Raw genomic sequence first — 12,839 nt, 5'->3', positions numbered from 1 at the left:
AAACGGTATTTTTTTCAAAATGCTATAACTTTTTCCAAAATTGACCGTTTGGGATCTTTTTTTTTTTAAAAATGTGTTTTTAAATGTACTTTTCGGAAAACATACAAAAAAAATTTTAAAGTTTTTTTTTTGTAATTTTTCAGTTCTGCATCATCCTCACTAATCCCGGAGTGGGCCGATAATTTTTTTTTTATTTAATTGAAAAAAAAGCTTTAAAAATTTTTTTGTATTTTTTCCGAAAAGTACATTTAAAAGCAAATTTAAAAAAAAAAAGTCCCAAACGGTCAATTTTTGAAAAAGTTATAGCATTTTGAAAACAAAAACGGTGTCCAACTCAAAATAAGTTATGAATTTAAAAAATAAAAAACGGTGTTTTTTTCAAAATTCTATAACTTTTCAAAAATTAACCGTTTGTGGTCTTTTTTTTTTTTTTTAAATTTGTTTTTAAATGTACTTTTCGGAAAAAATACAAAAAAATTTTTAAAGCTTTTTTTTTTAATTAAATAAAAATAAAAAAAAAATTATCGGCCCACTCCGGGATTAGTGGGGATGATTGCAGAATTGATTGAAGTTTTTTATGAGAAAAAAAAAATGGCGAAATTCAAAAAATTTCGAAAAACTGAAAAATTAAAAAAAAAGTTTAAAAATTTTTTTGTATTTTTTCCGAAAAGTACATTTAAAAACAAATTAAAAAAAAAAACACAAACGGTAAATTTTTGAAAAAGTTATAGCATTTTGAAAACAAAAACGGTTTTTTTTTTAAATTCATAACTTTTTTTGAGTTGGATGAAAAAATTTGAAAAAATTCTGAAAAACGTCTTTCGTAAGCTAGAAAAAGAAGAAACACTTTCAGCCAATTCTAAAGGGGTCGAGTTCAAAATTGGTCGAAATGGGATGGAATACCCCATATATAGTGAACAGATGTACATAGCTAAGCGATTTTTAAGATAAATAAAAAATAAAAAATATGTAGGTACTTTATGTAAGGATGCAAAGTTTCACGTTTTTGTGGATGAAAAAACTATAACCACGAATCAGTTATTTCAACAATATATGACGTAAACGTAAGTATTTGATGAAATTTGAAGCTTCTAGCCGTTAAAAAGGGGGCAGAAATTACAGTTTATATGGGGTATATACCACCGATCTTTTGAAGCTTCAATCTGACAAATGGAGGAAGATAAGACAAAAATCGTCTTTTCTGAAAAGTTGGTTGTATGGGGGATATATGCTATAGTGGTCCGATCAGGCCGATTCCGACAAATGTCTAATCAGATACCTAAATGCACCCGCTCACCAAATTTTATCAAGATATCTCAAAAATTGAGGGACTAGTTTGCATACAAACATACAGACGGACCGACACCGACGGACATGGCTAAATTAACTCACCTCTTCATCCTGATCACTTCGGTATACTTATTCGTGGGTCTATCTCTTTTCCTTTAAGGACTTACAATTTAAGATTCGTGACAAAATTAATATACCATTTCATTTTCATGAAAGATATAAAAACCTACTTATGAAGTATTCCAAAGTGACGATTGAGAAATTTTGACACGATTTCTTGAAGCTTTCCATAACACTTCGGTTTTTCCTAAGATCAATTCAGAAAGTAATTCCACGATAACCGCTATATTATTTTCGCGATCATTTCGAGACTATTTCGGGAACAATTTGGAAAAGTTTAAAGTTATTTTAAATTTTTGGAAGCCATTTTAGGACAGTTGCAGGATAATCTCGGTATTATTGTAAGTATCAAATCTAAAAAACCTCAGAGTCATTTCAATACTATTTGTGGACAATTTTGGGTATAATTTCAGGACTATTTCGCTATCACTTCGGCAGCATTTGGGATAATTTTCAGATCCACAAGTCATCCTAAAGTGTTCACAAAACAATCCCGAAATCCCTTCAAAATTTTATCAAAGTCCGTCAATTCGTTTTGCATGGGCAAAGGCGGCACTTAGCTACATATTAGTTGATATGCATGCACACACCCCCTTTACTAAATAACTTGATGTGTCCACCTTTAATTGAAAGAGCTGGTATGTCTTACTTTTATGGAAAAACACGATTAGTTCCCTTTTCATTGTATGAATCGATGTGTCCTCATTTTTTAATGGAAAAAATACAATACAAAATACGTTTTTGCTTTTACGGATATGTTTATACGTTACGGTTTCACTGCCGACCGTTATTATTAAAAGACAATCAGCGAAATCCAATTTTCAGCCAGACATGTCTCTTTCGCTGGTTCGGGCTTTATTTAATTAATAAAGGGCGACTATTTCACTTAAGGTATTATAAGGTATGGCTGTATCCCTATAAAAGCAGTCCACGATCCGTGGCTATACCTAATCCCGACTCTTGAACGATGTATTAACTAACAGCGATAGGGGGTGGCTTAAAGCGGAGCTTGGATCAGGCGGCTCGCTGTAGAAATATATAGTCCACCAATTCCGCTTACCATCTGTGTGCAGGATCCGCCACTTACGAATTTCTTCAAATGCAATGCTTAACAAACCACGGATGAGCACTTTCTGCTCTGATAACAGCCAATGCAAAGGTTTAAAGATTTCGATTTTGTGGCATTTATATGGAATGTCTGAACTTTTTAAAATAAGATATGTATGCGATCTACGGGGCATGGTGCGAGGTATAAGATAAACTAGAATCGCTTTCTCATTGACATCAACAATGAAATATCTTCAAACAAGTTGAGGTTGATCGTCTTCGTCGCACTTCTAAATGTGGTAATCTGTAGGCCCCGCTTTCAGCACAAAAAGTGTTGCAAAGTACTTGCCGCTGACTTGATCCAAAAGCACGAAACGAAATGGATCACCTCGTGATCTATGGCAAAATAAGTACACACCTATGTATGTGCAGTACAAAAAGTACTCTCAGATACACCGGAACAATTTTCCATCGAGAAGCTGCGCACGAAACTAAAAGGTGAATTCCGCAATCCACTCTTTAATTGTCGGCTCACACATCTGCTCACTGAGAAGATATTTATCTTAACGAGGTAGATGAGCAGTGACAGTTCATATCCAATTCACAACGCACTGCCGTTGCTGTTACTATAGCGTGCTGGGAAAACAACAACGTGATTGCGAGGAGTTTCACATGCTTGCTGATAGGAATAATGCCCGAAAATTCTACGAGAATGTCCGAAAGATGTCGGAAAGTTTCAATACCGAGACAAGCCCTGCAGGAGTGCAAATGGAAACCCGGTTACCAAATTACAGAGGTGCTTAAGTTAAGGGGTTCACTTTGACACTCGAAGGCTTAGGCTGTGGATAGTCTTTTGTCGGATTGAATCTGGTATACTCTGGTTCTAGCATCCTCTGCCACGGGAAAGAAATGGATATTAAGGGAGAGGAAAGATAACATTCTTTATCGAGGAGTTATGGGACTAATAACGACGTTTTTCGGACGTATTATACATTTATTTTGGTTTGTTATCGGCGAGGTATAGACGAGTTAGCGATTGGTTATCAAAGAGTTATAAATTTGTTATCGATGATTTACTGGTCTGCTACAGAAAATGTATCGAAAAAACCTTTGCTATTGAAAAAAAGTCGATTTACTATCGAAAAAATATCGATGTGCTATCAAAAAAATTTCAATTTGTTGGCGAAAAATATTGAAATGCTATCGATTTTTTTATAAAAAAAAATACCGAATTGTTACCGAAGAAATATTTAATCGTTGTAGAAAAGTTATCGATTTATTATAAAAAAAATTTCAACAACTTTTTGATAACAAATCGATATTTTGTTGAATAGCATTTTCAGTTATCGCTGTCTTAGTGGTAGGGGGTGGCGTGCTCCGCCTACCACACCGAAGATCCTGAGTTCGATTCCCGGGCAAAGCAAAATCAAAAATTTAGAAAAAAGTTCTTTTCAATTTCGCGGGTTCGAAGCGAGCTCAAGACCTAACAATAATTTTTTATCATTATTATTGTTATGATAAATTTTTTCTTAATTGAAAAAATTTTTAAATTAGAATAGAAGAAAGAAAAAATTAATGAAGACAAACAAAAAACCGCTGTGATGGCTGAATGGTTATAGCAGCGGCGCCTAAACGTTGCCGATGAAGGAATTTAGCAGTTCCCGAAATGGACCTATACAACGAGCTTTGGCAGTTGCCTAAAATTTTTTCTTTCTTCTATTCTAATTTACTAATTTTTTCAATTAAGAAAAAATTTATCATAACAATAATAATGATAAAAAATTATTGTTAGGCCTTGAGCTCGATTCGAACCCGCGATCTTAAAATCAGTAGGCCGATATAACAACAAAAATTGTTAATACATCCCAGAGCACGGGGAAAAAAGTGTCAATAAAAATATGACACTATGGCAGCATTGCCGACAAACAAGTCCAATTTTCACAGCCATTCTGCAACAGATGTCGCAGTGTTGTGAATATCAATTGGCACGAAACAGAATAGAAGTAGGATTAATGAAGACAAACAAAAAACCGCTGTGATGGCTGAATGGTTATAGCAGCGGCGCCTAAACGTTGCCGATGAAGGAATTTAGCAGTTCCCGAAATGGATCTATACAACGAGCTTTGGCAGTTGTCTAAAATTTTTTCTTTCTTCTATTCTAATTTAAAAATTTTTTCAATTAAGAAAAAATTTATCATAACAATAATAATGATAAAAAATTATTGTTAGGCCTTGAGCTCGATTCGAACCCGCGATCTTAAAATCAGTAGGCCGATATAAAAACAAAAATAGTTCTTTTCAATTGGAAAAAAATTTGTCTAGCGGGATCGCCCCTCGGCAGTGATTTCGCAAACACTCCGAGTGTATTTCTGCCATGGAAAGCTCGCAGTGAAAACTAATCTGCCTTGCAGATGCCGTTCGGAGTCGGCATAAAACATGTACGTCCGGTCCGGCCAATTTGTAGGGAAAATCAAGAGGAGCACGACGCAAATTGACAGAGAAGCTCTGTCTAAAATCTCTTCGGAGGTTATCGCGCCTTACATTTTTTTTATGCTGAATTATGCCGAAATAGTCGCTTAATTAATCCCGAAATGGCTCCGGAATGATCCCAAGATAATCCCATGACAATCTCAAATTAGTCCCGACGAAACATAATTTCGAAATAGCCCCAAATAGACGTGAAAATAATCTCTTTTTCCCTAACACCTTTCCAAAAGGATCTCGAAATAGTACCTTAAACAATCGAAAAAAAGATATTCTCCTGAAATTATTTCAAAATTTTCCGGAAATTATCCGAATGTTACTTCAAAAAGGACTCGACATCATCCCAAAATTGATTCCCGAACGGTCCAGCAACGATTTCAAAATAGTCCTGCAAACATTCCCTGCATGATCAGTTATTTGATTTTTCTGGTTTAAATTTTGGCGAATAACAATTATTTGCAGACCCTATTAATGGCACAATGTAAGTTCAAATAATGTTAGTTCCAACAGACGACAGATTTACCATTCCCAAAACCTATTTCAGTTGCAACAAAATAATTTATAAAAAAAGCTTTGACAGTAAACCACGTTAATCTCAGTGATAGTGAAAAAGATTTGAAAATTAAAATGAATCACAGTGAAAGACCGAAAAAATTCAAAAATAACCATATCTCACTGAGAAGTGGTCTGGGATATGGGTTGTTATCCGTGATAAGCCGAATTGCTTTTTCTGGTGAACAGTTAAATGCATTATCTATGCACACACATTATTTCGGTGTCGTTAGATGCCCACAATTTTAAACCAGCTCTAAGTCTTACTGTAAAAATATTGTGGTGGATGTTGACATCACTAGGCTGTTAGTAAATAATCACGCAACAACAAAAAAATGAAGCAGCCACACTTGTGCAGATGAATACATCAGTCATCATTTACACACACACATACAAGGCAACAAAGAGATATCTCACAAACAAACTTGAGGTTCATGCACATTATACGACGCGACATGTACCGACACCGGCACGACACGTTCCGACAAAATTTGTCAATGCACACTAAGCGACAGTGACGCGACACTTTCCGACAAAAATCATTTTTTCTTTGTGTAAACACGTGTTTCAATAAATTTGTAAAATAACATTTTAATTGAATAATAAGGTATTTTATACCATTTCAATAAGTCCAGGCCATGTTGGGCATCAGCGACATGGTTGCAAATAAATATTTGAAAATGGTTTGACATGTCGTAGAAGTGCCGCGAGGTAATGCACACCTATCGAGAGTGGAACGACACGACACGACGGGGCATTTTTGCCTAGTTGGTCAACTTGGTCGTGTCGGGTCGTGTCGTACGACTGTCGCTAGGTGTGCATGGTTCCATAAGAATACATGCAAAGAATATTTTGTCGGAACTTGTCGCTACATGTCGCGTCGTATAATGTGCATGAACCTTTGTGGTCATCAGCCGAAGTATTTACTCACACATACACACGCATATGGCTATGGGAGATGCGTGGACTACAGATATACATGTATATAACTGTTTACCAAGCAGGAGATACAAGAGTTCTAGAAGGTGAAACGTCTAGACCTTTGGAGAAATATGCGGAAGAGGCAACAGAGAGTATAAAAGCAGCGCAAGCTGAGTAATAAATAATAAGTTTTGATTTAAACACGCTATTGGTTGTGAAGTATAATTGTGAAGTACTACTCCCAAAGTAATCTAAATAAAGACAGTTTGCAATACTGAATATTGAAGCGATTTATTCAACAGTTTAGCGATTCGAACGTTAGCAGAAGGTTTCAAATAAGCTGAATTTCCCTAAATTCGCTACAATATATATAAAGTCAATGCGTGTAATTTTAAACCGGCAATTGCTAAAATTTTTTTTGATTGTTTGTTGTTGTTACTTCTTCTTGTTTTTAGAACGTACTCAAAAATATTGTTATTCAACGATTGTAAGCCAGGCGACCTTCGCGTTACGCTTGTAACTACATTATTCGGCTAACATAGAGTTTCTATGTAAACGTCATGTTAGATATCACCAGCACCACTCCAAATGCCCTCCCCTACCCCCTGCTTCCACTTACTCCAATTTACATACCAACGCGGTGTTATAAAACCAATTCACTATACGTATGTATGATGTTTATCTATTTTTTGATCATTATCTCCATTTTTATTTATTCTTGCAGCCTGTTTCCGGCGTGTATTGGCTGGTAAACGCATTGCTCCTCGTTGGGTACGACGCACATTTGCTTGCGAGCGCGTGGAGGATTGTATGCGTCAATGTGGCATTGAGAAACGTTTCATGTGCGAAGGTTTTAACTATCGTCTCGATCCATCTGGTCATGGTCAGGGAGATTGTGAACTTATTGAAATTCCACTAGCACAAATAGATTTATACTCTAGTTCGAAACAACGTGACTCAAATCTACTGTGGCATCCCGATTATGATTATTATGAACGTGATCGCAATGCACCACCTAGTTGTAGGCGAACAGTATGTCGGGAGTGCACCAAAGGTGGCACATTAAGTAGTCCTCCGTTATATATAAAACAAAGTGGTTGGAGTAAAAAACCACCATATCGCGATGATCACGATTACCTACCCTTGCCATCGAGCGCTACGGGTTATGGAAACGATGAACATCATTATTGGTCACCAAGCAGCAGTACAGCACTCGATCATTATCATCCTCCGTTGAGAGAGCCACCACCACCATCATCATCTCATTCGTATGATCATCAACGACCTTCACCACCATCATCTTCGGAATATCATCATTCAAGCGCTTACGACTTCTCGTCGCATGATTCCTCCTATTATGAGCACACGCCACCTAGCGGTTATGGCAGTAGCGGTAGCGGTACCGGCATCGGCTCGGGACCCATCGATCGTTATGATTACATACATCCAGAAGATTTCCGTCACTATCGCCCTGATAGACCGAATCGTTGGGAGTCTATACCGAGTAGTCCTGGCTACGATGGCAGCACACATCATCGCCCAAAACCTGAAAGTGATAGATATCGTCCACCTTATAGACCAGGTTCTGATTACACGCCGTATCGACCAGGTTCGCATGAATTGACAGGGCCATCAGGACCACCGGAGTCTTATCGGCCAGGCCCACCATTGCCCCCGCCACCGTCAACACATAACTATTTGGATCGTGATGTATCAAGCAATTACAAGGGCTCGACAAAATTTATACCTTATTTAATTGGGCAAGAAAAAGATTGGGGTCGCTATGGCGGAAGTTATGGTAGCGGCGGTGGTGGTGGTTATAGCAAACAATCTTCTTATTGGGGTTTGAGTGAGAGCAACAGGCGTAGAGATCCACATGATTTCAATTACTTTGATTTGGGTGGTACGAGACATGGACCATCAAGTGAACAAAACTCGATACTTAACTACCCGGGCTCAAGTTATGGTGGATATGGTTCGGAGGGTTTCAGAGATCGACATGATTATAAACACTCGTGGACGAGACGTCCGGGACCAGATGGTGGGTTTCATGGGAGAATATAATAAACTCTTTAATTAACTCTTTCGGTTGTTTTTTCTTTCTTATACAGAATGCTCTGCAAAAATAGGTGAAGGCTTTCGGCTACACAAAACCGCCATAAAACATTCTACGTCAGTACCCACTCTAGTGGATTGTGAACGTTTATGCTTGGGTCAAGATGGTTTCATATGTCATACCTACAGCTATCGCTACAATCCAGCAGGACGCGATAATTGTATGCTCTGCGATCGTCCAATAAACTCGCTCGACTATTATGTAGATATCGAACCTGACCGCGATTATGATATATATTCCATGTCTGATGATTTGGATGTTTGTCGGAAACCGTCACGCAGTGATGGCCAAACTCACTACGGCACTGGCCCGAGTACAGCGCTTACAGATCCACGCAATGCACGTAAGCAGAAGCACTCTGATTTTGTGCCGACTCTTATTCAACCATTTTATGTAATTTGTTTGTTGCCTCCTTCATTACAGAATGCTTCTTTCGTGCCATCGATTCAACGCGCTTCTCCAAATCCATTGTGCGTGACTCGTTGACTGTACGCTCGGTGGGCGAATGTGAAATGGAATGCATAAAATCACTGAAGTTTACTTGTCGTGCTTTCGCTTATCGTTATGCTCAACAACGTCATGCCAGTGTTATCGATAACTGTCAGCTAAGCGACTGGACAGTGCGGGATATGGATAAGGAGCATCATCTCATACAAGATAAGATATTCGATGTATTTGAACGTGCTAGTTACGGACATGGTTGTGAAATACAGCCGATTGTGGATGAGAAACATAAAAAATGTTGGTTGAATAAAATTCTTTGAGTTTCATTCAATTAAATACTCCAATTTGTCTTTATACTTCCAGCAGTGTGCTATTTGGGCTATGGTTCGCCGGCGAAGCTACTCTCAACAGCGATTAAGAAAGTGATCTCAGTACCATCTGAATTGGCGTGCAAGAAAGAGTGTATACGATTTCGGGAAACGACGTCATTCAAATGCAACTCATTTAGTTATGGGTAAGATTTGTGGTTCATTGCGGTCTTGTCTCTTCGCGTGAGCGGTCGTACGGTATCATCCTCGGCTCAACGTCAATTTTCGGGCTTTTTTGCGTTGAGTGGAAAATTAAAATAGGTCTCAAGGTTGGCTTCTGTGCATCCCCCGGGCGTTTTGGTGGAGTTAGGAGATGCGATATCTCCCTGACCTGGAGTTACGGTGGTGTTCTTACACTCCTAACAGGAATCAAAAATTTGTGCAAGTTTTAATAACTGGCGTGGTGCCATAAAAAAAAACCAACTCGCCTTATATATAACGCATCATAACGGGACATAAAAAAACATGGCGACAATGATACAACACATTTACACACATAAAAGAATTTTCTTGAAAAAAGATTTAAATATTGCCGTGATGCCATTTTAAAAAACCAAATTAATCTATATATGGGGTATTCCATCCCATTTCGACCAATTTTGAACCCGACCCCTTTAGAATTGGCTGAAAGTTTTTCTTCTTTTTCTAGCTTACGAAAGACGTTTTTCAGAATTTTTCCAAATTTTTTCATCCAACTCAAAAAAAGTTATGAATTAAAAAAAAAACACCGTTTTTGTTTTCAAAATGCTATAACTTTTTCAAAAATTGACCATTTGGGATCTTTTTTTTTTTTTTAAATAGTTTTTAAATGTACTTTTCGGAAAAAATACAAAAAAATTTTTAAAGTTTTTTTTTTTTTTAATTTTTCAGTTTTTCGAGATTTTTCGAATTTCGCAATTTTTTTTTTTTCTCATAAAAACTTCAATCAATTCTGCAATCATCCCCACCAATCCCGGAGTGGGCCGATTTTTTTTTATATTTTTTTTATTTAATTGAAAAAAAAATTTTTCAAAAATAAAAATTTTTTTTTATCAATTTTATTTATATAACAAAAAAGTATAAGAAAATGATTTTTAAGTATTCTTTTCTTTATATATTAATGTAATCTACGATTAAAATAACCAGAATTAATGACTGACACAGTAAACCTGTCATTTTAATCGTAGGTTACCATAATATATAAAGAAAAGGATACTTAAAAATCATTTTCTTACATTTTTTTGTTATATAAATAAAATTGATAAAAAAAAATTTTATTTTTGAAAATTTTTTTTTCAATTAAATAAAAAAAATATAAAAAAAATCGGCCCACTCCGGTATTAGTGGGGATGATTGCAGAATTGATTGAAGTTTTTTATGAGAAAAAAAAATGGCGAAATTCGAAAAATATCGAAAAACTGAAAAATAAAAAAAAAAACTTTAAAAATGTTTTTGTATTTTTTCCGAAAAGTACATATAAAAAAAATTAAAAAAAAAAGATCCCAAACGGTCAATTTTTGAAAAAGTTATAGCATTTTGAAGACAAAAACGGTATTTTTTTTAAAAATTCATAACTTTTTTTGAGTTGGATGAAAAAATTTAAAAAAATTCTGAAAAACGTCTTTCGTAAGCTAGAAAAAGAAGAAAAACTTTCAGCCAATTCTAAAGGGGTCGGGTTCAAAATTGGTCGAAATGGGATGGAATACCCCATATATAAAAATGGATTTGTGTGCGTTAGGTCGTTCAAAACTGAAAAACGGCTACACCGATTTGAATAATTTTTTTTCTATTATTTTCGACCTGATTCAGGGATTATTTACGACAAAAAAATTTATTTAAAAAACTTCAATTAAAAAATATTTTAGATATTACTCAAAAACGGTTTGACCGATTTCAAAAATTTTTTCTTTTTTTATTCCGATCGGACTGACTGTTCATTTAAAGCAAAAAAAAAATGGAAAATCTTCAATTTATTTATGCGGCTTTGGTTGTTTTACGCACCAGTATATGAATCAGAGTGGATGGAAACAATTTTGTCAGATGACGCCCTAAATAAATTTCTTTTATATAACCCTTTCGTATATGCAACACAAATTTTATTTTTTCAATGCCAACCTTTGAGAATTCCACAAGACTTTTGTAATCTATATATATAAAAATGAATTTGTGTGCGTTAGGTCGTTCAAAACTGAAAAACGGCTACACCGATTTGAATAATTTTTTTTCTATTATTTTTGATCTGATTCAGGGATCATTTGCGACAAACAAATTTATTTAAAAAACTTCAATTAAAAAATATTTTAGCTATTACCCAAAAACGGTTTAACCGATTTCAAAAATTTTTTCTTTCCTTTATTTCGAGCGGTCTGACTGTTCATTTACAGCAAAAAAAAATTTGGAAAATCTTCAATTTATCAATATTTTAGCTAATAGTACGAGTTTGGTTGTTATTATTTATGCGGCTTTGGTTGTTTTACGCATCAGTATATGAATCAGAGTGGATGGAAAAAATTTTGTCAGATGTCGCCCTATATAAATTTCTTTTGTATAACCCTTTCGTATATGCAACACAAATTTAAATTTTTCCAATGCCAACCTTTGAGAAATCCACAAGACTTTTGTAATCTATATATAAAAATGACTATTTGTGCGTCAAATGAATTATTTGAAGTAAAAATTTGTTCTTATATTGATAGGTTTTTTGCCGCTTAAAGTTATACCAAAAATATATAATCGAGGAAATAACTTAATCATCCCAAAGTTGTCAAAATTTTAGAAATATTTTTAAAATTCAAGATCCTGTATTTATTTTGGCAAAACTAACAATTTTACGTCCCATAACTCTATGCCACAGAGTTTTCAAAAGGTATACTAGCTAAAACGACGAGATGCTGCTGTACATTGTTCTGGCCTCTATGGTATTACCATTGTAAAAGCAGCTGTCATCAATATAAAGAAGGATTAATAAAGAAGCACTGCAATTGGACAAGCCGTGCAAATTGACGAAAGCACACAATTTGAGGGATAACCTGGTGTTTTATAAGCTTAATGCTTTAACCATTAAATTCTAAAGTCCAAAAAAAAAAAGAGTTGTGGTTCTTTGATTTATAAGCGTGGCTGCCGAACGGTGTTCCCAGAAAACATTTTTTTTTTTTTAGATTAGAAATAAGAGAAGAATGACTAGTAATTCAAAGGTTTGATAAGCGCAATATAAACCTTTATAGGTTCAGAGCTTCCGCGACCCAATGCTCAACCTCACCTACGCGAGGGGATCCTGTTGCGATTGACAGATCATTAGAAAATGTCAATAATAGCGGCCTAATCTTTTCCCAGCCTAAACATATTATGTTGGAGTAGTATTTCCAGGTTTGTGGCTGCCCAGGTGATGCTGGCACGTCCGGCAGAGGTGCTTGAGCCGCATTCAAAATAATCGTTCTCTACATTCGGAGGTGAATTTTACTGAGTTGCGTGAACATGCGGCCTCATCTTTCACAATTGAACTTTACTTAGTATATTAT

The 12,839-nt window shown here is 35.6% G+C and overlaps 1 protein-coding gene across 5 annotated transcripts in view; it reads left to right on the top strand.

Moving 5' to 3' along the window:
* LOC137245370 (uncharacterized) overlaps positions 1–12,839 on the top strand; it is a 122,142-nt gene that overhangs the window by 102,954 nt on the left and 6,349 nt on the right. For 4 of the 5 annotated variants that reach the window (XM_067775927.1, XM_067775925.1, XM_067775929.1 and 1 more), the window contains 4 exons: positions 7,139–8,455; positions 8,526–8,873; positions 8,954–9,271; positions 9,338–9,488. In XM_067775927.1, coding sequence (XP_067632028.1) covers positions 7,139–8,455; positions 8,526–8,873; positions 8,954–9,271; positions 9,338–9,488 — 2,134 coding nt within the window. The remainder of the gene's footprint in view (positions 1–7,138; positions 8,456–8,525; positions 8,874–8,953; positions 9,272–9,337; positions 9,489–12,839) is intronic. The other variant, XM_067775928.1, reaches the window with a different exon arrangement.

This window comes from Eurosta solidaginis, chromosome 3 (genome assembly GCF_040869045.1).
Source record: "Eurosta solidaginis isolate ZX-2024a chromosome 3, ASM4086904v1, whole genome shotgun sequence".
Classification (NCBI taxonomy): Eukaryota; Metazoa; Arthropoda; class Insecta; order Diptera; family Tephritidae; genus Eurosta; species Eurosta solidaginis.
This window is presented reverse-complemented; position numbering and strand designations above follow the sequence as displayed.